A 23,280-nucleotide genomic window follows, 5' to 3' on the forward strand; every position below is an offset into this window, starting at 1 on the left:
TGCACAGACCCTGCAGAGCTTTGGGCAGAGCCCAGCTTTGAGCTCCTCTCACACAGACTCTCCCAGCTGCAGCCACAGCTCCTGCTGGATGGACACTCCTGCTGAGCAGCCTCCCTGCCACCCTCTGACTGTAAATACCACACAGGCCTCCACAACCCTTGTTTATACATTTCTGTGTTGTTCCTTTTGTATTTTATATGTGTATAAATATGCATTGTTTTATACTGGACTCAGTATGGTGACACAGAGCATTTCAAACACAGGCTGCTTCACATTTCTCCGTGAACTCCTTTTGTAACTGTGTTGTTGGTTGTGTTGTTTTGGATATTCTGTAGTAATAAAGGCTCAAGGACTGAAAATGAACCATTTCCCCCAGCTCTGGAGTCTGGCCAGGAGCCAGAGCAGGGAGGTGACTCCAGAGGCACCAGAAGGACTCAAGGATGGTTTTGGCCAAGGTCTGTCCCCTCTGCAGCCACCGTGTCCAGCTGTGTCACCAGAGGTGACAGCATTGCTTGGAGGGGTCCCTGAGCAGCTCCAGGCACAGCCTCTGGTGGAAGGATTTTGTCACACAGATCTGGGGGACATTTCAAGCAAGTGAAAAGGAAATGCCCACTTTGAATTCTGCTCCCAGGAGCAGCTCTGCCTCTCTCTGTGTCCCACATGCAGTATTCAAACTCCTTCCAGCCTGTGCTAAAACTGCCTGAAGCTGCTTCCAATTCAGGTCATCATCCCCTGGATTTTCTAATTAATCCTCTGACCAATGAAAAGCAGGGCCTTTCCTCCTCCCTCCTCATTCTCTGCTGTTCCTGGCCATGTTAAAGGTGGAGCTGAGGCCTGTGAGTGAGGAGGAAAGAGCCCTGGGAAGAGGATTTGGAAATGTTGGAGTGTGTCAGCTTGGTGAGTTTTGGATTACTTCAGTGCTGTTTGAGGATGGCCTCTAAGATGAGGGACAGATAAGATGAAGCTTTATCAGCCTTTGGGATCTCTCCAGCACTCCTTCCCTTCAGATCACAAACTCCTCCTTCAGCAGGATGGCTCTGATTCAATGTTGATTCTGTGAGTCCTCCTAGAGCAGAATTTCAGCTCCAGTTCAAACCAGTCCCACCAGGACTCCCCCAGTTCTCAGTGTCACCAGCTGCAGGTCCCCTGTCCCCTGGCAGGACTGTCCCAGCCTGGCTGCCCCTGCCTGGCCATGGGGACAGGGACAGAGGTGTCCCCTGTCCTGGGGCAGCCCTGGCAGTGGGGACAGTTGGCTCTGCTGTGCAGGACAGAGGGGAGAGCCCTGGGCTGTTGTGTGCACACAGAGTTGGGTTTGGGGAGCTCTCAGCCCTCACTGAGGTGCTCTGGGAGTCTGATTTTGGGGTTAACTTCCTGCCAGATGAACATTTCCCCACCTGACCCTCAGCTCCTCCAGCAGCTCAGCTCCTGATTTCCAACAGCAAAAGCCATCTCAGCTGTAACCTCATATTCCCAGCAGCACAAAGATGAATTTGCTGCATTTTATGGGCTTGTTTCCCACAAACCCATCCCAGGTTTTGCTGCTGGCTGCAGCTCCCGGGTCCCTCTGTGGGTGAGTGTCCCTGCGGGCGGGACGGAGGCGGCGCGCACGGTCCGGGCTGCGCGGGGCCGCTCCCGTTGCGCTCCCGTTGCGCGGGGCCGCTCCCGTTGCGCTCCCGTTGCGCGGGGCCGCTCCCGTTGCGCGGGGCCGCTCCCGTTGCGCTCCCGTTGCGCGGGGCCGCTCCCGTTGCGCTCCCGCTGCGCTCCCGCTGCGCTCCCGCTGCGCTCCCGTTGCGCTCCCGTTGCGCTCCCCCTGCGCTCCCGTTGCTCTCCCGTTGCTCTCCCGTTGCGCGGGGCCGCTCCCGTTGCTCTCCCGTTGCGCTCCCGTTGCGCTCCCGTTGCGCTCCCGTTGCGCTCCCGCTGCGCTCCCGTTGCGCTCCCGCCGCGCTGCCGGGGCTCGGGCCCCAGCCCTGCCCGCACGGGTGGGTGTTTTGCTGACTGCCTCAGTATCGCTCATCCCTTCCAGCCAAGGCGAGTTGCTGCGAGGTTGCGTAAAGCGGAGCTCCCAAATATGTGAGAGCATTCCTGACTCCTCGCCCGGAGCCCACCAGTTCCTTTTGAAGATTGAGATAGGAGCGATGAAGGCGATTTTCACCCCGAGCACCAAAGGTCGTGTGAAAGCGCCGGGTGTTTTGCAAAGGGCTCCCTCGGGAGCTGCCAGGACCCTGCTCCGTGCTCAGAAAGGTTCACCTGAGCTGCTCTGGGAGCTGCGGGTGGCACGGGGGCTGTGCCAGACCCCAGTGCCCTCCCTGAGCCAGGATCTGCCCCCTGCCCTGCTCAGGACTGATTCCCCTCCAGGGTGACTCCAGCACTGGCACTTTTCAGATAAAAACACAGAGCAATCATTGGTTAGTTTAATTACTCAACATCTACAAAACTGGAAGCTTTCAAACCAATTGTAGTTAAGGATCATCTTCCAATCCTTAGAGCCCAGCAGCAGTAATTAGCTGCCTGTGAGCAGCCCTGGCAGGCCAGCACAGGCCTGCTGAGTGTGAGCAGAGGCTGAGGGAAATCCTGACACAGGAATCCCACTCTGGCATCCCAGGAGCTGCTTCCTCCCCCAGCTGGGGAGGAAGGGAAACTTCCCCGAGTGCTGCTGGTGCAAAAGTGCCCACAGAGACAGAGATGCATAAAAAGGAGCAGCAGGCTGAGAGCTGAGTTGTGCAAGAGCTCTGGTATCCCCAGTGCTGGGTGGAGGGCTCTGCTCCTCACTTCTACAAACAACACCCAGTTTCTGTGTCTTTATTCGTGCTTATTCACTCCTTGCATCATCAGGCAGGCAGCTGGGAGCTCAGTGTGTGGTGTGGCTCTGCAGGGCTGTGAAGGGAAAAACAGCATCCTGTGTTTTGTTAGGACACCCACACGTGTCCGGGGCTGCCCTGCTGCGCTGGAGGAGAGGATTCAGGGAAATCAAACCCTGCCTGCATCTGTTTATAGGGCTGCAAAGCTTTAAAAAAATCTCCTGAGGGTTCCCCCAGTTCTCACTTATTTCCCCAGGTGGTGCCTTGGATTTATAGAATTAAATTTTGGGGGAGTTGGGCACCAGAACCTCCCAGACTCAGCTGGAAAGTGGGCACAGAACCAGAGCTCAGTGCTCACAGTCAGGGATTTACCTCAGTGAGCTGAGTTGTGTTGGCTGCACTTCTGAGGGGGAGTCCTGGGAATGCTGAGCCCCATCTCTGAGGCAGCCCAGGCATGAACTGCTGAATAACCAGCCTTTGGTGAAGCTGCTGCTCTGTCAGCCCCTGGCTGAGTTGTGATTCTGCTCTTTGGGCACAGCCCAGAGCAGCTGTGTGCTCGTGCACAGGTGTGGCACTGCAGGGTTCTGTTCCAGCTGCTATTAAACTGATGAAAATGAAAGGGGGATTTCTCCACAACCTGCAGAAAGTATTTCTCTCCATCCCCTTCCTCTTTAGTTAGTTTGTAGGCATTGTGGGGCTGCAGTCCAGCCTGACCACCCTGCCTGGCTGTGCTCCTCTGAGTGGGGCAGGCAGGATTTGCTGAGCCAGGAGCTGCCAGGCTGGGACAGGAGCTGCCTGTGGCTCCAGAACAGCCCATTTCCCCCTTTATGCTGTCACAGGACAGACCAATGCCACCAGAGTGTCTCCTCAGTGTCTGTGGCTGGGAAAAATCTGCAGCTGGGTGAGTTCAGTCACTGGGAATCACAGCAGGACAGAGGAAGAGAGGAATTCTGCAGCTGGAATGTGTTGTACCAACAGTCAGAGTGATGTGAGTTTTACACACACACAGAGAACTCACAGAACCTGTTTGTCCAAAGCCCTGACAGTCAATGATGCTTTAATGGCTTTTGCACTGCAAACATGCTTTTATTTTTTCAACCTTACCTTTAAAAATAATATTGTAAAGTATGAGCCAGCCAAGCTGGACAAGGAGCTGGTAGTGAGGACTCCAGAGCTGCTGTGTGGCCCTCAGGGTGGTTCTTAATCCTTCTAGACAAAAATCTTTGGGGAATGGAAGTGCTCAGGCCAGCCTGTGATGTTTGTTGTGAATACCTGGGGTTGCCATGGTCCAGCCTGGCACAGACCTGGCTGCTCCACTCTGCAGGCAGTGCTGGAACAGGGCAGGGATGCCCCAGGACCCCAGCTGGGAGCCCCTCCTGCTCTGCCACTGCCTGGGGCAGCAGCTGGGTGTGGAGTGTTTGTGTGTTTTCTGATAACACAGGCTGGGCATCTTCCCTCCTCATATTTAATTTGCCCTTTCCTCCAGCCCTCTGTCCTTATCAAATTGCTCCTGGCATTGCTTCCCTCCCAGCTTCCTTTCCCCCAAACCCCTGATACAAGATCCAGCTGCTGAGAGATGTAGTAAAGATTTCCCTGTTGGGTAAGGAGAGCCCTGGGCTTTCTCATGGGCTCATTCTTTTCCACAGTCAGGAATTTATTGATGATCTTAATCTCGGGCCAGGAGACGTCACTGCCTGGTGACAATAAATGTTTCTGAACAATCTGCTGATGGATTTATTTGTCTTCCCATGAGGATCCCAAGGGCCAGGAAGGCCTGGGAGAAGGGAGTTTCTGTTCATGCCTTTTCATCCCTCTGAAATGGTGGCAGGATGGATACCTGGCAATGGCACTTCTGGCTCCCAGGCAGCATTTTTCCAAGCCTCTCTCCAGCTCTCACTGGGGAATGGCCAGGTTTTATCCACAGCCTTGGGATGCTGTGCAGACATGAGTGTCCCTCACCATTCCTGCCCAGGGCTCCCCAGATTTGGGAGTTTATCCTCAGTGTTCCTCTGGAGAGAGTTCAGGCACAAAACCAGTCCAGCCTAAAGCCTCTGCTTGGGATATGAGGAATCTTTTTCCAGGTCAGCTGTGCTCTGGCTTCTTGCCCCATGCAATGGGGATAAGAAGTGGCCCCCACATCCCAGGGTGGTGCAGGTTTAATTACTGTTTGTAAATGTCTGGGAGATGAGCTGATAAAGGGCCCCTGATGCACTGCTCCAGGCTGTTCCCAACCCACACTGCCCTTCCAGGCACTGCCACCTCCCAGCCACTTCCTGGGGACAACAGCCAGGACACTCTGGGACACTCTGGGATCACCCTCCTGGGATGGATTTTTGTGTATCCCATGGCAGTGGGGTGTCTTCCAGGCTGCACTCACCTGGAAAGTTTTCTTTGTTTCCCTGGTAGATTTGTGTGACTGAGGCTGCAGACTCTGGAGTAAATCTGGAGTAAATTTGTTGTTCTTTGTTAGGTGGGATGTCTGTGACTGGATGTTTTTCCCTTGGTGAGGGAATCCATGTTGGGATGACCTACAGGAAAGGGATGTAAATAGCAGCCCAGGCACTGAGGAAGGAGAGTGCACCCAGCAGGGAATGTGAGAAAGGAAAGGAACTGGTGGGACAGGACCCTGTGGGGGAGCTGCTGCTGGACTGGAAAAGTGCTGGGCAGAGCTGATCTCCAGGGACACTGATAAGGCAGCACTGAACTCAGTCCTGAGCACAGGAACAAAAGCACCATTAGCAATTTCAGGGGATCAAACAGGAGAGCTCCCCGTTGTGTCAGATAAACTCTGTGCTCACCCCAGGTCTCACCCTCAGAGGGCAAAGGGCCAGGAGATCTCCTGGAGCTTGGTTCATTATGCACCAGTGTGGCTTCTCCTGAAGCCTCTGGCATTTCCAGTGTTGTTCTGGTGATTCCTTACAGCTGCTCCAAAGTCCCAGGGTGGTTTCTGGATGGTTCTCCCAGCAGGTCCAAAGGGGCCATGGAAGTGTGCTGGGTTTGTGTGCGAAGGTGCTCCATGGGGGAGCAGAGCAAGGTCAGCAGCACCATCCTCCCTCCCAGATCCACACTCAGGGATGTGGAGAAAGCCATTTCCCAAATTTTTCCAAATTAAGTGCTCGTGTGGTTTGGGCCACAAACACTGCCAGGGCAAAAGTGGTAATGCTTTGCTTGCAGAAATGCTGAGTTTCAGAAGGAAAAAGGCTTTGGGATGCCTTTGAATTGCCTTTACCTGTGGGTGATGACCAACAAAGGCAAACCCACATTTCAAACCCTGCTGTCTCCCTGTGAGTGGTTTCAGCTGCCAGCAGCACTCACCAAACTCTGGGAGAGCTTCCCAAGGGTGGGAAGGGCTCCCTGAGACTGCCCAGGACACTCTGGCAGGAAATGTCTCAGTGGTGACTGCTGTGTCCACAATCCTCCATCACCTCTGTGTGTCTGATTTTGTTCAGGGCCTCTAATTCCAGGTGGGAATTGCTGTCCTTGCAGTCAGGAGCCTGTGGTGCCCAAGGTTATGGGAGTTACCCCAAACACAGAATAGATCTCAGGGAAATGGGGGCAAAATCCTTCAGATTGCCAGGCTGAAGCTTCACCTCCTGCAGCCTCCTCTGGGATTTGAAGCTTTCATTGCTGACTGCTCAGACTGACTTTCCTAATGGACAGTAATGAGAGGAAACTGATGGCCAGGCCTCACTCAGTGATGTGGGAGTGTCCAGCTCAAGCTGGAGAGGAGAGGGGTAAGAAAACCTCTGTATTACACATTCAAACACTGACAGAATGATGCTTTTCCCCTCTTTTCCCCCCTTGTTTCCTGTGGCAAGCTGGTGAAATGCTGGGATGTTGAACTGCCTTTGCTGTAACACAGGGTTTGGCTCCAGAGCTGAGGATGGCTTTGAGGTCTGCTTGGACACTTTTTCCTTCTTTCTCACTCCTTTTTTTTCCCCTCTCAATTTTAATCTGTCACTCAAAACCAGATCCTTCAGTGACTACACAAAAGTTCCTTTTTGCTGAGTGAGAGCAGTGACCACGAAACTGCAGGATCTGTCCACCTTTTTCTTCTGAGCTATCTCTTTGTCTATAGCCATAAATTATCAGCCACTGCCATCTTTAAATAGATAGTTTCCTGTTCTGCCTCTTGTAGGTTAGATATTATCTCCCCCAGTAAATCATGAGTCAGTGATTAATTCAAGAAGGCCGTTCCCAGAAGCAAATTCTTACAATGTTAAAATTAATACGATGCAGAGCCATTATACCATGATAGAGAAAATAATTATGGCCTGCAAACCAGTTTAATCAACAGAGAACATGCTGGGGCAGGTGCTGAGCCTGAGTCACTGCAGCAGAGTTCAGAGAGCCAGTGCAGGGGCTGTGAGTGAGCAGGACTGTGGCAGCTGAGCCCCAGGATCTCCCTCTGCACAGCCAAACTGGGAGGGAAAACACCTTTGCTGATGTGTAAATACCATCAGGTGACTGTAAAAGCATGGATTGCTTCAGGAGGGTGCATGCAGCCAGGTAAGGTGTCTCAGCTGGTGAGTGGCAGCTTATTAAGCTGATTAAGTTGTGTCTTCACTCGGTGTTAAGCAGCTCTGCAAAGTCATCACATGTTCTGGAGTCTGCCTCAGCACAGGGATGGGGCTGCTCTAGGGACAGCTCACTGGGGAGTGGCTCAAAATTGGGGGAAAAACTCAAAAACTCTCTCTAGAAATAACAAAACAATCCCCAAGCAATCAGAGCTACAGCAAGACACCAGGAAAGGGACAAAGCAGCCCAGGAGGTGTGTGTATGTTATTACAAACCATCTGATAATGGGTAATGACACTCGGGGCTCTGTTAACAGCTGCCACATCTCCAAACAACCTGAATTCCTGTGGGAATTACAACACCCTGCTGCAGCCTGGGCACCTGCAGGGCTGGGCAGCAGGCACAGAACAGTTAAGTGACTTGCACAAGGGTGAATCAGCAGGACTTGAGGAACTCAACCTAAGGCAGGTGCTGAGCTGGAGGAACTGGCACAGCTCCCCAGCAGTGTCCCCAGTGTCACCTGCACCCCCTGAGCCCAGCAGTGTCCCCAGGTGTGACCCTGCACCCCCCGAGCACAGCAGAGTCCCCAGTGTCACCTGCACCCCCCGAGCACAGCAGAGTCCCCAGTGTCACCTGCACCCCCTGAGCCCAGCAGTGTCCCCAGGTGTGACCCTGCACCCCCCGAGCACAGCAGAGTCCCCAGGTGTGACCCTGCACCCCCTGAGCCCAGCACTGTCCCCAGTGTCACCTGCACCCCCTGAGCCCAGCAGTGTCCCCAGTGTCACCTGCACCCCCTGAGCACAGCACTGTCCCCAGTGTCACCTGCACCCCCCGAGCCCAGCAGTGTCCCCAGTGTCACCTGCACCCCCTGAGCCCAGCAGTGTCACCTGCCAGTCCTTTTTAAGAGTTAGGTTGGCCAAAACCAAACCCACCATTCCAGCACCACCAGTGCTGGTATTATTGGATTTCCTGTATTGTTTTTCAAATTTTAACTGTGCATCGAGGTAGGTGCCTTCAGACTTTCCAAATTTTGATCCTTTAATGCAATCCTCCTGTTGCATGGAAAGCTGAGTGATTTGGGGATGAGGAAGATCAAATTTCTCTGCTGTCTACAGAGCAATTTGTACAGACTGGGAGCCACAGCACATCTAAAATCTCACCTGTAACTTCTGAGCTGGGCCTAATTAGCAGCATGTGGGCAGAATGCTTTATTTGCAGTACCACACCTTTGCTGCCTCTTCTTTTCCTGGGCTTTTCAAAAAGAGGACTGGGCAGGATTCTATTTATAGAGCCAAATAAATGCAGCCCTGCCTGTGTTGTACGTGATCCCTCCAGCTTTTCAGAGGTGGCCCCAAGCAGGGCTGAGTGCCCTTCATGTCCCACTTCTGCCAATCCCAGTGGCAACTGGAAGGTCTGGGACCACAGAAGATAAAAGAAACAGTTTTATAATAACACAAAAGTGAAATTATTCCAGTGTGTAACATGAGAAGAGCTGATCTTTAGGAATATTGTAGAACTTAATTAATGGTCTTGTCTGCCAGTTACCAATGAAAAATACTCTGCAGGTGCCTTGGTTCCTGTCCTGGTGACTTGAGAGTTGGACTCTGGCAGTGATCTGATGCTCCCTCCTGCATGGCACAGGAGGCAAAGAGGGCAAGCTCTGGGATGGAAGAATGAGGCAATGGGCAGCTGGGGCATAATTCCACTCATCCAGACACGAGGGTGAAGGGATTTAACTGTGGCAGGAGCAAAAAGGAGCAGGGAAGATGAGGCTCAAAGAGGGGGAATGGATGAGCCAAGGGCTGGTTCCATCCAGATGGAACCTGTGCTTGGCCACAGCAACCCTGGAATGACTGAAACTCCTCAAGGAACAAGAATGGTGGGAAGGGAATGGAGGCTCCTGCTCTGCTTGGCCTCCCAAAAGGCTGAAGGAAGAGGGGCAGGGAGTGGGCAGCAGTGCTGGCTGCTGCAAGAGCTGCTGATTTACAGTGGGATTACAGGGAGCTCCTCCTGCTCCTCTCCCTCCCTCAGCTGAGCTGCTCCTGCCTGCATGCACAGACAAGTGGAATGGTGCTACTATGGTGCTAAAAATAACAAACCCCAAATATGGGCCACCTCCAGAAAACTGGGAGAGTTTTGTAGGGAAACAGGCCCAAGGAATCAGTCCCCAGTTCTTGTGTGCACTCACAATTCTGGTGGATTCAGCCTTTCCTGTAAAAATGCCCCCTGAGTTATCAAACAGCTGAGCACAAATCATCTTTTCCACTTATTTTTCTTTGCAGGAAAACACTTCAGGACAGACCAAAATTTGAGGTGTCTGATGCAACTCGGTGAATTTCAGCAGAGCTGCTCTGACTTGGGCTGCTCCAAAATGACAGGAGATTTCTGAAGACGTGGTGTGAGGGATCCTGAGCCAGCTGCTCCTTATCAACAACCAGAACCAGAGCAGAGCCTGCACTGCCCTGGCCAGGGGTCCATCTCCACATGGCCCTGCCATGTGCTTGATGCTGTGGCCAGCAGGGCTGTGCTGAGGGAAGCAGGACCTGCCCAGTTCTGCTGGAGCTGATTATTAAAATTGCAGCTGATAAAAAACTGCATCTGCAAGCTCCTTCTGCCCTGGTGCTGCCAGGCCTGGCTGGATGCAATCCCTGCCCAGCCAGGGCAGTTCCTGATTCCTTCCAGGACAGCACGTGCCAGGGAAAGGCTCTGAGCCCTTCCTGTGCATCCAGCTCTGGGTTTGGCACATCCATCGTCACCTCGGTGCTGCTGAGGGTAATTGGAGATCAGGCACCTCCACACCCTTGGAGATTCAGCTCCTGCACGCCTCAGAGTGGCCTCAGAGTGCCTGGAGTTTGTTTGGGTGATGCAAGGGGCCCTGTGTGCCAGGGAAGTCCAGAGGAGCAGCTGCCAGCCCTGCTGGCCCGTGTGCAGGCAGGGGTGAACTGGCACAGTGACACCAGTGGGACAAGTCACCTGCTGGGTGTTCTAGGTCAGGCAAACAAGCTCTTTCCACTGCCTAAATTACAAGTGGGTAACTTCCCGTCCTGGCATTTATCCCTGACTCAGTGTGCTCCAGAATGGCTGAGGGGGACACAGCCAAGTCCTTCAGGTGGGGGGAACCAAGCCAGAGCCCCCCAAAGGTCTGGTGTTGATGGGCCCAGTGCTTCCCCTCCTGACCTGCTGCAGGAACTCTTCTCCAGGGATAAAGCTGAGGAGAGAAGCAGCCAAGCCCTTGTGTAGTTTGTGGTCTGGCCTGCTGCCCACTCTGCCCTTCAAGCAGGAACTTCTCAAAGGGAAGGGAGTGCTTTGTGAAGCTCCCTGCAGACTCTGCCTGCTCTGCTTTAGTCACAGCTCAGCATCAGGTCAGCTGGCACTGCTGGAAGCTGACCAGGCAGACTGATGGCGCCTACACAAAGTCTTTAAGCAACTTCTCCACCTTGATCATTTTCCCCTCATCTTTTTTTTTTTTTTTTTTTGTCCTTTACGTCCTTGATTGCTGTTATTCAACCCTGAGATAATGCACTCCTGATATCACTGAGATGGGAGAGACAAGCAAGGAGCAAGACATCAAAGGAAGGAGAAGAAAGAGAAGATGCCAAAGGCAGGAGAAGAAAGAGAGGAAGATGCCAAACACTGCCTTGATTTACCTACTTTACATACCCGGTACTGAGCTTCAGAAATCCCTCACGTACGTAATTCTGGCAGTTCTGGGGTTACCACGTAGTCCCCAGACAGTGGGAGGCTGTGGAAGGGCACCCTCCTTCCCCCAGCTGAGGAAGCAGCTGCCAAGGTGCATCCAGCAAGCCCAGGAGGGTCCTGGCAGCTGCGAGCCTGGCTGGGCTTGAACAGGAGCGGGGGAGCAGGCTGGGAAACGCCGAGGCTTCAACGCATCTTTCTGCTTCCCTCTGCTGGTGGAAGGACGGAAGGAAGGAAAGAGTAACTCCTGAAAATTAGAAATCCCTGGGAAGGGCGGCCCAAGGCACACAGAGGGGTCCCTGGGGTGTCCCTGCACAAGGATTAACTCCACCGAGTGCTCTGAATGTGCACCTGAAGAAAGGCGAGGTGTGTCCTGGAGAGCTCAAAAAATTGGGGAAAACAGGGTCAGGGCTGGTGGGTGGGAGATGGGGAAATGGCACAAATGAGGTGATTTATCTGGAGTCATTTCCAGGCTTCAACCACTAATATTGCATTACCACTTCTCGTTCTGTTAGCAGTTGTGATTACAAAGTTAATTTAATGACCTTGATCTAAACTTGGTTGCTATTCTTGAATATCTTGAATAATCTTGAATCATTATCAGTGGCAAAAGAAAAACCCTCATAAAATTCAAACTTTTTGTTACTTACTTGGTTATACTGAAATCCCTTTGATTGAGACTTAATTTTTTTTATTTTTTTTTTTATTTCCCAGTTTGAGATCACTTTTCTGTGGTGTTTATAAGGACTGGAGAAGTCTTTAGGCCTAAAAGGAACAAAGATAGCAACACTGAATATGGAGGTGCAGGAAACATGTGAACAGCAGATTTCATTTGAAATGGGATGTTTAAGATAAAGGCAAATCCAACATTAATGCAGTATTCCCATCAGTCACTCTTTCATTTCCCTGTTTTATTTAAACAAAACCCTTGGAAGCACTGCTGTTGCTGAATGTTTTGCTTGATAACATTTCTAATTCCCTTGTGCTGGTTTATCCCTACGAGGAGGAATTTTGGACCTGGAACATCTCTAACTCACAGTAGCTATAAATAATTCCATATATCCCTCAGTTTGTTCCAGTAACAAACCCTGGCTGTGCTTTGGGTGGCAAACCTTGGCGTGGCTGAGGTTTCCACCCTTCAGCTCTGCACTCACTGTGCTAAGTGCTGGTTATTTTGGGATGTGGCACCGAGTGCAACACCTTGGGCTGGGATCCTGCCACAGCGACACGTCCAGTGTCACCACTCGGGGCACAGCCGCGGTTTGGTTTGTAAGCTCAGAGCTCCGAACGTGCAGCAGGACTGAGCTCCAGAGCTGGCCCAGCTCAGCCATTTGCTGTCTGCATTGAGGGACCGGGGCTGGGGGGAGAGGAGCCCAGCTGAGGGATGAGGTGAGGGACGCGGTGAGGGATGAGGTGAGAGATGAGGTGAGGGATGAGGTGAGGGACGCGGTGAGGAAAGCGGTGAGGGATACGGTGAGGGATGCGGTGCCTCTCTGAGGTGAGGGATGCGGTGAGGGACGCGGTGCCTCTCTGAGGTGAGGGACGCGGTGAGGGATGCGGTGAGGAAAGCGGTGAGGGATGCGGTGAGGGATGCGGTGCCTCTCTGAGGTGAGGGATGAGGTGAGGGATGCGGTGAGGGATTTGGTGAGGGACGCGGTGCCTCTCTGAGGTGAGGGATGAGGTGAGGGATGCGGTGAGGGATACGGTGCCTCTCCGAGGTGAGGGATGCGGTGAGGGATGCGGTGAGGGATGCGGTGAGGGACGCGGTGCCTCTCCGAGGTGAGGGATGCGGTGAGGGATGCGGTGAGGGATGCGGTGAGGGACGCGGTGCCTCTCCGAGGTGAGGGATGCGGTGAGGGACGCGGTGCCTCTCTGAGGTGAGGGATGCGGTGAGGGATGCGGTGAGGGACGCGGTGCCTCTCTGAGGTGAGGGCGCCACCGGAAGTCGCCTCAGGGCCCAGCCCCGCCCAGGTGAGGCGGCGCGGGGCGCGCTGCGCACGGCAGGAAGCACCGGAGAGACGCCGATCCTGCCCAGGTCAGGGGTGCGGTCTGTGCCCGCCCTTTCCTGCCGGTACCTGCCCGTTCCTGCCGCTGCATCCCCGGCCCTCGGCGGCACCGCGAATGCGAACACCCGGTTGCCCAGACAACAGCCGCCTCAGCTCTCCTCCAATCACCGTGCCTGTTACTTTGACACTGCGGCAGGCGCCCAGTCACGGGCGAGCTCTCAGCGCCACGACGGCTGGTTTAAGGTGGCTCGGTGGAGGGGATTTGCATGCGCCTTAAGGCGGCTCCGGCTGCTGTTCGGAACCGCACACACGGGGAACAGCGCGGGGCCACGGCCGCCCCTGCAGCTCTGGGCCGGGGAGCGACCCGGAGCTCCGGGCGGGGCCAACCGAGCGGCGGAACGCAGCTTCTTCCGCCCGGCCCCTCTGAGCCCGGCGCCCATAGGCCGGAGCAGACCCCACCTCCGGCGGCAGCCAATCCTCGCGCGCGCCTTGGCGCCGGGCTTTGATTGACAGCGCTGGGGACCAATCGGATGCAGCAGGCAGGAAGCGGCCGCGGTGCTCGAGCAGGAGCCGGAGCTGGAGGCCGGGGCCGGGGCCGGGGCCGGTGCCGGTGGGTCGGCGGGGCCGGTGGGCCGGTGGGTCGGTGGGTTTCGGGGCCGGGGAGCGGCGGGGCCGGTGGGTCGGTGGGTTTCGGGGCCGGGGCCGGGGCCGGGGCCGGTGGGCCGGTGGGTTTCGGGGCCGGGGAGCGGCGGGGCCGGTGGGTCGGTGGGTTTCGGGGCCGGGGCCGGGGCCGGGGCCGGTGGGTCGGTGGGTTTCGGGGCCGGGGAGCGGCGGGGCCGGTGGGTCGGTGGGTTTCGGGGCCGGGGAGCGGCGGGGCCGGTGGGTCGGTGGGTTTCGGGGCCGGGGAGCGGCGGGGCCGGTGGGTCGGTGGGTTTCGGGGCCGGGGCCGGGGCCGGGGCCGGTGGGTCGGTGGGTTTCGGGGCCGGGGAGCGGCGGGGCCGGTGGGTCGGTGGGTTTCGGGGCCGGGGAACAGCAGGAGCGGGGCCGATGCCGCGGAGGGTTTGCTGTGAACACCCCGTGCCCCCGCCCGGGGGTGTCTGCGCGCAGGGCTGGCTGACGATGGGAGGGAGATTTGCTGCCCCATCCTCTCGCAAATATTTTGGTTTTTGTTTGCCCTTCCGTGACTGTTGTGCCCTCACCTGGGGCTGCCCGAGGGAGGGTGAGAGGAGCGATCCGGTTTGACCTCTCTGCTCGCTGTCATGCCCAGCACGTGGGGAGGGGGTGACTCACGGAGCGCTGCTCCCGAACAAACCGGAGCTTCAGGAGCGGGGAAATGAGAAGCAGGGCTCGGAGCACTCGAGAGCCTTTGTGGTGCTGGTAAATGCCAGCTGAGTGTGTCACCCCTGGGGCCCAGCCAGTTCACAAGAGCTTGTAAAGCAAAATCTCTGAGTTTCTGTCCAAGGCTTTCTAAGAAGACGTTTAAAATCTGCTTTCCTGCTTTATGTGCAGCTGTGAGTTTGATTCTGGGGTCTGTCCTTCGCTGCAGGATTTATTTGATCTAATTCTTTGCTTTTTATTTCTTTTTTCCCCTTAGATTCACTTTGAAGGAACATTACCCTGCTGCTTCACTGACTGGAAGCAGTGGCTCACCCACCCTGAGACAGGCCAGGGGAAGGGAAGCAGCAGGACTTGTTTGTGCTTCCTGAACTTGCCCAGGGGAACAGGATGGATGGCAGGGAGAAGTTGGTTCCAGCAGGGTCTGAAGCTCTTCTTTAAAGAGAGCTTCCAGCATCAAGAAGGCTAAAAAAACAAAAAACAAACCAACCAAAATGGAAGGAGGCAACAGCCCCAGTCTGCAGCTGCAGCAGCTCCCATTGGCCACAGCAGCAGTTTCTGTGCAGCCTCACACAGACTCCTTCTCCTACAAGGTCAGCTTCCCACCCCAGCAGGGAAGTTTCCATCCCCACAAGTCCCTGGTTGTTGGAATGAGCTGATAATGATGCTGCTTTGGGGTTATTTTCTGCCTTTGTATTCAGCCATTCCTGGGGGGTCACATCCTGTGCATAGTGAGAGAAAGACAGAAGTTGTGTGTCTGCAGAGCAGATGAGCTGGGGGAAGGTGTGGCAGGGGGAAGGTGTGGATGTTTGGGTGCAGTGATTCTGACAGGTGCCTTTTCAGCCTAAGCCATGCAGCAGTGACAGAGCTGAGGTTCTGGTTTGCTCTGTGCATTCAGGTGTTTGAATTCCAGAGGGGTGAGCCCACATGGGGCTGGAATTCCTCCTTTTCTCCAGCTGGGAAAAGCTAAATTCCCTCTGAATCCTTGATTCTGAAGGTGCTCAGAAAATCTCAGCTAAAAGGGTTTTTTTTCCCTTTGAGACCACAGTCCTGGGCCCTTGTGGAAGTGACCCAAGTGCTGCTGCCCTGAGCTGTCACAGCTCAGAGAGCTCTGCACTGTGGGGACACAGTGACATCTCCTGGGAACTTCTCTCAGGTGGTTTTGAGTGAGGTTGTTTGGGGTAAATCTTATTTTTGTGCATTTTGATAAAGAGTTTTTTGTTCTGCTGCTTAAGAATTTGAAATCTGGAAGTTCTTCTGTGGATGAGAAATTCAAGATTAGTCCATTTATTCATATTCACATCTGAATGTGAGCTGGGTTATCCCAAATCAATCCAAGTAAGGACTGGGCTGAAGGAACAGTGCTAATGACATTTAATGAGATTGAGGCAGTTTGGGGAGCACACAAATGTTTGGTGGCCTCAGGTTCTTCTCTTCAATCCTCCTCTACATCTCCTTTGTGACTCAGCCTGCTTTACATCCTTTCTTTATTTCAAATTCCATCTTTAGAGCATGAGAACTGTTGCTGAGCTTTGAATGCCAGTGCAGAAGAGGTTGGGAGCTGTCAGCAGACTTTGGGAATGACTGGTTTATACAAAAAGCAGCCTAAAATCTGTGATAATTGGGCTGCCTCATCACATGGGCTGAATTAGTGACTGAACCTGCAGCTGTCACAAGTGGAGAAGAGCAGGGAAGCAGAGGCTCCTGATCCATTCTCTGTCAAATTCCAATAAAATCCACATAAATGAGTTTTTCAAATGAAAGAATGAGTGATGGTGTGGGGGTTTTTTTAGCCTTATCTTCCTCCTCTCTGAGGAACTGCAAACTAATTGAAGTCTCTTGGAGAAAGTGGCTTTTGAGTCTTATCTTGCACCTGAGTTCACAGCCACAGCTCTTATCTGAAGTGCCCCAAGTCAGTAGGAAGGGAGGAGGACAAACAGGTTTTATTTATTTATTATCTGTTGGACCAGATGACCTCCAAAGGTCCCTCCAGCCCAGGCTATTCCAGGATTCAGGAATGGTTTTTAAAGTCTGTTCTCCTCCAGAGTGTGCAACCCCCTAAATTCAATAATTGTGTGTTCCCTTTGTTTTTGCAGGAGAACTTGATTGGGGCACTTTTGGCTATTTTTGGGCATCTTGTCAGCAGCATTGCCCTCAACCTCCAGGTGAGTGCCTGAAGCAAACACTGATCCTGCACTGCAGGGATCAATCCAGCATGACCAAGCTGCTGTGTTGCTGTTTTCTTGCCTAGAAATACAGCCACATCAGGCTGGCAGGCTCCAAGGACCCCAGGGCTTACTTCAGAACCAAGACCTGGTGGAGTGGATTGCTGCTGCTGCTGCTGGGAGAGCTGGCAGTGTTTTCCTCCTATGCCTTTGCTCCCCTCTCTCTGATTGTGCCCCTCAGTGCAGTGTCTATTGTGGGTAAGGAGGAAAGAGCCTGAGTTTGCTCCACTGGGAGATTCCTGACTCCAGAATTCACTTTTTTTCTCTCCTTTATTTTTTTTTCCATAGCTAGTGCAATCATAGGAATTATATTTGTTAAAGAAAAATGGAAGCCCAAGGAATTTTTGAGTAAGTTCCACAGTTTATTTTCATTTTTCCTTTGTTTACAATTCATCACACACAGCAGGGCCCCTCAGGAATTATAATTACAGGGATAGCAAGGTCTCATTAGCACCTCTTGGACTAAATGTGTCATCTCATCCACTGTTTATTATAAAAGGATTATTTTTTTTTTCCTGGCTTGTGCCAAATCCCCTGAACCTCACAGAATTTAGAAACAGGCTGAAGCTGCAGCCCTGATTCTGCAGCAGGCCCAAGGGAATGAGCTGAATTCCATGAGCATGGAGGTGTTTGCAGAAGTGGGAAGAGGGCTGTGGGCAGTGCCAGGCAGTGCTCCAGATCTTGGAGCTTTCTTTATTTAGCAGATATTTATTTATTTACCAGCTATTTATTAATTTAGCAGATATTTATTTATTTATTTAGCAGATGCCACACCCCCACTGCCCCTGGGGGCTGCAGTATGTGGGAGGTGGGGCAGGGAGGGCACCCCTGGAGGAACACCCAGATGTCCTGTGGGATGAGCTCATTAACTCCCTGCTCATTAACTCCTCATTAACCCTTGCTGTGCCTGCCCAGGGCGTTACCTGCTGTCCTTGGTGGGCTGTGGCCTGGCAGTTGTTGGCACTTACCTGCTGGTGACATTTGGACCCAACAGCCACGAGAAGATGACAGCAGAAAACATCACCAGGCATTTAGTGAGCTGGCCATTCCTGCTCTACATGGTGAGGGGCCATGGAGGGTGGGCAGTTCCATTTCCAGAATTGTTTTTCTTTCTGGTTGCTAGAATGTTCTTGTGTTCACTCAGGAGCCTGGCACAGTTCTCCAGGTGTCAGACACATGCACAGCTCCTTTTGTTTCTCTGAATTCTGTAGGATTAAATGTCTTTGAAAATTTACTGCTGCCTGAATTTGGGTTTTTTCCACACTGGTTTTCTCTGGACCCACAAATATCTTCTTGAAAATCCCATGAAATTTGTGTTTTAATGAAGGTAATCTTGGCCATTGCCCCAGGATCACTTGTGGAAGCTCAGAGCAGAAAGCAGCCTGAGATCTCTCCTGTGAATATTCACTCAGGGCTGTTTGATCAGCTGCTTTACCACAAATCCAACACCAGAAGTGCCCTGTGATTCCTGTTCTGCAAGAAGCTGCTGAATATCTCCTCTAACTGCAGTCTAAGATGATGCTGAATTTGGTCTATAATTGTGTGGGATCCCCATTTCCATTTGATTTGCCCTATTCTAATTTTTGATTGGCCCAGAATCTCAGTTAATGCCAGCCCCTTGTGCTCTGCATCTCTAATATTCTCATTTCTCTCTTTTGTAGCTTGTGGAGATCATTGCTTTCTGTCTGCTCCTCTATTTTTACAAGGAGAGAAATGCAAACTACATTGTCATTATTCTCCTGCTGGTTGCTTTGCTGGGTAAGTTGATATGGACTTGTAAGATCTTTAAACAGTAAATTGAGGCATGCAGGGGATGATATTGATTTAATTAATGCCATGAAATGCACTAATTTCTTCCAGAAATGTTCCTGAAGCTGATCTTTAGGATCTTTGCAAACAACCTTTGAACAATTAAGGCTTATTCCCAATCAGACAAATAACCTGTCAAGCACAGAAAGTGCAGGTTATTTATTAGTGTTCTTAATTTTAATCTGGGCACACAAAGAGTGGCATTCAGTGGGTGAAAGAGAAGATTTGACCTGCAAGAATTGTCTCAGCTCTGCTCAGATTTGCTGTGTGGTTAAAGAAATGAGGAATCCTCTGCCACCTCAGCTTGTCCCTGTGAAACTGAGTCCTGATGATTCTGATATCCCACTCTGGCATCCTGCAGTGACTTTGGATTTACACTTTTAATTTTTTTTTTTTTTTTAATAGAAACTATATAAACTTTTAAAAAGACAAGTAATAGCAAGTCTGCCATGCTGAAATCTGTGTCACAGCCCTCAACTTTTGCTGTTTATGCATCTTCAGCTCCTGCAGAGTCTTTTCTTTTACTCTTTTTTGGTTTTTTGAGCTGATTTGGGCTGGATTTCAGTGGTGCCTCAGAGGCTCCATGAATTACAGAGTAACTGCCCTAATTCTGAATGGCCCAACTTTCAAGAAAGGAAAACCTCCTGATTCCTGTTTTGGACACTTCCTTTACTAAACCAAACCAAATATAAAATTGTATCCTCCCATCATCTAATTGCACACCACTGACAAAAGCAGCAAATGCTCCCAGTTGTGTGGACACTGACAGAGAAGGGTTCAGTGATTTGTTGGAGTTTGCAGTGGTGTCTTTGTGGGGAATGAGGAGGCAGGGCCAGGCTGGGCTGTGGGGCTGCTGTGCAGCTGCCCCAGCTGATGTGCTGCCCCCAGGTTCCATGACTGTGCTGACAGTGAAGGCTGTGGCTGGGATGGTGCTGGTGTCCACCCAGGGCACCCTGCAGCTGGACTCCCCCATCTTCTACATCATGTTGGTGTGCATGATTGCCACTGCCATCTACCAGGCCACGTAAGGATTCCTCTCTCTGCTGCTTTTGGCTGGGGGGTGGCTCAGGAGCTGTTTGTTACCATGCCAGAAATGCCAATTAAAGTTCAGAGAATTATCTGTTCTTCCCTGTGATCTGTCCCAGCAGCTGGGGTGGTCTTGGCTTTTCCACAAAGTGACACTGCCAGGTGGTTTTCATGCCACCATTCAAGTATTTGCCAAACTATTTTAGGGCTGAAATGGTGGTCAGTCAAATGCAGTATCTGTGCACTGGCTGAAATCAAAGTGTTGTTGATAATGTGTCTATTTCTAGGGTTTTTTTTTTTTTCCCTTTGTACTTGCAATAACATAAAAAGCTGGTAGCAGCAGGGATAAAAGGCTTTTCAAAATATGAGGGACACTCTGGCCCTGAGGTTGGGCAGTAATTTCAGTATTTTCCCTCTTCTGTCCTTTTTATTCATTCCAAGCCTTGCTGCTGCTGTTCAGTGAGGAAAAGAATGAATTTCCTTAAATTTATGCATCACTTTTGAAAGGTGTTTCCAAAAAAAGGCTCCTTCCCAATCAGCCCCTGTTGCCTGTGATTGTGTTGCAGGTTTTTAGCTCAAGCCTCCCAGCTCTATGACTCAGCTCAGATCTCCAGCATTGGCTACATCCTATCCACCACAGCAGCAATCTCAGCAGGTAACTGCACAAACTTCTCTAAAAAAAGGCCAAAAGATTTTGGAAAATTCTCCTGAGGAAGGTGAATACTCAGCAATATGATGACTTCTATTTTTTTTGTCCTCTCTCATCTGCAGTGGCTTTGTTTGGATTTTTTTTCCTTTCTAAAAATGTGAATTATCCCATTAGACTGTGTTAAAATTTTCTATTCAGTGCTGTTGTTTGTTTGAAGTGCAGGGAACTTATATTTGAGACTGTTCCTCATTCAGTATGTCTTCTTAGATGTGTAGGTAAAATGTTTGCTTGTTATTTATTTTTTACTTTATTTTCTTTGCATTAAAAATGTAAAGAGCAGGAGGCAGAAGATGTGTCCTGCTGCCAGCCAGGACACCAAGGACACTTCTAGAGGTTGGAACTGGTTGTTGTTGTTTGGGGTCAAAAGTTTGCATCTTTTTGTAGTTAAATCCAATTTGTTTCATCATTCCAAAATAGTCCCTCTTGTTTATGCTGCACAGGCTCACTTGCATCTCTGTTAGTGACACCAGCAGAACTATTTTGGTAGTGAAACTCAGAAAGATTTGTTAAGAATTTGTGTTAAAATAGAAATCAGGACACCTATTTTAAGCTCATTAAATAAACAAAGGTGCTGGCTATAAAAATAGGAATCCTGGCTGATGTAGGTGGAATTGGGAAGATGTAATGAATGATTTCCTTTTCAAGGAGCAACTTTTTACCTGGACTTCATGGGTGAAGATGTTCTCCACATTTGTATGTTTGCACTGGGGTAAGTGTTCCAGGTCTCCTTGACAAAAACTGTTGTTTCATGTGACTCAAATGTAAAAAATACAAATCTGCTTTAAAAATACCTCTCTGTTAGAGGGACATTTTCTCTGTCAGAGCAGAGAGTGGCCCTTAGAGCTCAGAGTTGTATTTGGAAAAATTAGTGTAACCCTTGGTAATGCACAATTACACAACAATTAATCACTAAATCCTGGGATCAGCTTGGGTGCTGAGCATATGGCTTGGTTTTCAAGCTGCCTGCTCATGAATCTGGAAGAATTGTAAAATAACCCAAAGAAACCCTCTGTGGGAATCTTATTTCAGGTTTTGCACCTTCTCTGAACTGTGCCTGACTTCTGGAGTTTTTAGAGCATGGAGAAGGCACAATGCAGATCTGATCAGTGAAACATTTCCTGTGTAACTCAGTGTTTAGGGGTAATTAGCTCTCCATAATCAGGGGACATTCTCAAATGACTTTTAGATAAGTACAGAAAAAAAACCCCAAACAATTGGGAGATGATTGTTCTGAAGTGCACCTTGCTCTGTGACAATCCACATCCATGGATTGTTCCCAGTGTTTACTGGGAGCCTTGGAAAGGTCAGACTGCTAAATCCTGGAATTGCATCAAAGCAAAACCAAATGTTGCTGTGCTTCCTTTTCCCTGCAGTTAGTCCAGGTTAATTGATTGATTAACATGAAAACTTCTCCCTGTGTCTGATGGAGAAAAGGTGAAGTTGTGCTGGAATTCTGGGTGGAATATTCAGTGCTCTCCCTTGCCAGGGATCTCAGTGATCCTTTCTGCTCCCTCAGGTGCCTCATAGCATTCCTGGGAGTTTTCCTGATCACAAGGAACAGGAAGAAGCCTGTCCCCTTTGAGCCCTACATCTCCATGGATGCCATGCCAGGTAAGCAAAGCCAGGCTCCATCCCTCTGTTCAGGGCTGGGTGCTCATGTTACCTGGGAATATGAACTGGTTTGGGATTGGGATTGGGATTGGCACAGCATGGAGAAGTGATTTTGGGGGATGGCTCAGAAGTGAGGTAGAGGAGCAGCAGTTTCCTTTGGGAAGCACAGCTGAGCTCTGGCTGAGCTGTGTGGAAGATGGATAACAGAGCCATCCCTCATTCACCTGGAGCTTCTTTGTCCATCAGCTGCTCCAGTGCTGAGCACAAACCCATCCTGTCTTTGATTTAACAGCCAGGGAGCTGATGAGCCTCAGGGATTCCTCATTCCTGGCTGAACAGAGCAGGAGAAATGCACTTGAGTCCCTAATCCCCAGCTCTGCTCTTGCAGGCATGCAGAACATGCACGACAAGGGGATTGCAGTGCAGCCTGACCTCAAAGGTTCCTTCTCCTATGGGGCCCTGGAGAACAATGACAGCATGCCAGAAATGTACAGCCCAGCCACACTGCCCATCGTGCAGGAGCAGCACGGGCCCAGGGGAGCCTCTGCCCCTCCCTACAGGCTGCTGGAGCACAGCAAGAAGGAGTGAGTGACCTCCAAGGACTGATCACAGCCATCAGGAGTTTGACCTTTATTTATTTACCTGTTCAAATAGCAGCAAGCAGAAAGCTGACATTGAGAAGAGTTTTGTCTGGAGCTGAACTTTCCAGGCTGATTATTAAAATAAACAATTTTTTCTAGTTGGGAAGTTGAAAGCACTTGGCAGGAAGCAGATTGCAGTTGTGCATGGAGTTCTGCTGGCTGGGAGTGAGGAATGATGGACTGGTGAGTGCAGCACTGTGGAAGTGATGAGATGAAGTGACTGTGCAGTTTCCAGCCCTGCTGGGAGTGGTTTTATCTCCAAACAAGTTTTCAGGAGCTGCTCACAGAGAGAGGAGGGCAGGATTTAATCTTTCATTTACTGTGACAGATTTCCAGGAAGGCTCTAAATCCTGGTGTGACCACAGAGCTCCACTGACACAGCAATAAATGGAATTGTTTTGAAGCACCACCACTGGAACTTGCTGTGTGTTTAGAGCAGCAGAACTGGTGAGAGTGAACACTTTGAACACTTTATCCCTTCAACCCACCAATTCTGGGCACTTCTGTTCTGGTGTTGGACATCAGCACTGAGGATGGGGGTTGTTTTTAGAGCACCACTGGATTATGTGGCTTAGAACAAAGATAATTTGCCAGTTTTCTGATTTCATAGCAGGACTTGCAGTTGAATTAAATGGTGCAGAGGGAGCACTATAAAGGATGAGGACAAGGAGAAATGAGAATGATGTGATTCTATCTGGTGGGGAATTTCTGTAATTTTGGACAAAATCTGAATTCTTTATCGTGTTTATTTATTTTCTTTCTGATAGAGGCAGGATTTCCAACTTTAGTGGTCCCAACTACTTAAAGAAATTGAAGTTCCTTAGTTCAAAAGCTCAGTTCAGGTGATGTAAGCTGGGGTCCTCCCCCCTTTATTTTCTTTTATAAAAAGGAAAAACAAGACTTGTC

The 23,280-nt window shown here is 51.1% G+C and overlaps 1 protein-coding gene and 2 long non-coding RNA genes across 6 annotated transcripts in view; 2 read left to right on the forward strand and 1 right to left on the reverse strand.

The window, feature by feature from the left end:
• The window catches only part of LOC306811762, a 25,142-nt gene extending 13,402 nt beyond the window's left edge, over window positions 1-11,740 (reverse strand). For 2 of the 3 annotated variants that reach the window (XR_013776724.1, XR_013776725.1), the window contains exons 1-2: window positions 11,663-11,740; window positions 5,176-5,326 (exon numbers count right to left, since the gene is read on the reverse strand). This is a non-coding gene — a long non-coding RNA (uncharacterized lncRNA). Of the gene's footprint in view, window positions 1-2,608; window positions 2,875-5,175; window positions 5,327-11,662 lie in introns of those variants that run through there. The other variant, XR_013776726.1, reaches the window with a different exon arrangement.
• Window positions 859-11,833, forward strand: LOC306811763. The gene is made up of 4 exons (XR_013776727.1): window positions 859-897; window positions 9,599-9,646; window positions 10,831-10,979; window positions 11,727-11,833. It is a non-coding gene; the product is annotated as an uncharacterized lncRNA (long non-coding RNA).
• A 1,495-nt stretch (window positions 11,834-13,328) lies between these two features.
• On the forward strand, window positions 13,329-22,783 carry NIPAL3 (NIPA like domain containing 3). Of its 2 annotated transcripts, none has more exons than XM_079325748.1 (12): window positions 13,329-13,618; window positions 14,613-14,946; window positions 16,450-16,518; window positions 16,605-16,776; window positions 16,867-16,926; window positions 17,494-17,639; window positions 18,240-18,336; window positions 19,276-19,411; window positions 19,980-20,068; window positions 20,768-20,831; window positions 21,639-21,733; window positions 22,122-22,783. In XM_079325748.1, exons 2-12 carry the CDS (start codon window positions 14,848-14,850, stop codon window positions 22,319-22,321), a joined length of 1,227 nt encoding a protein of 408 aa, XP_079181874.1. In that variant the 5' UTR covers window positions 13,329-13,618; window positions 14,613-14,847; the 3' UTR covers window positions 22,322-22,783. The 2 variants fall into 2 exon arrangements, with proteins under 2 accessions (XP_079181874.1, XP_079181875.1); XM_079325749.1 differs by having other exon boundaries at window positions 13,345-13,693.
• The last annotated feature ends 497 nt before the right edge of the window (window positions 22,784-23,280 follow it).

The sequence above is a fragment of the Erithacus rubecula genome, assembly GCF_903797595.1.
Source record: "Erithacus rubecula genome assembly, chromosome: 23".
Classification (NCBI taxonomy): Eukaryota; Metazoa; Chordata; class Aves; order Passeriformes; family Muscicapidae; genus Erithacus; species Erithacus rubecula.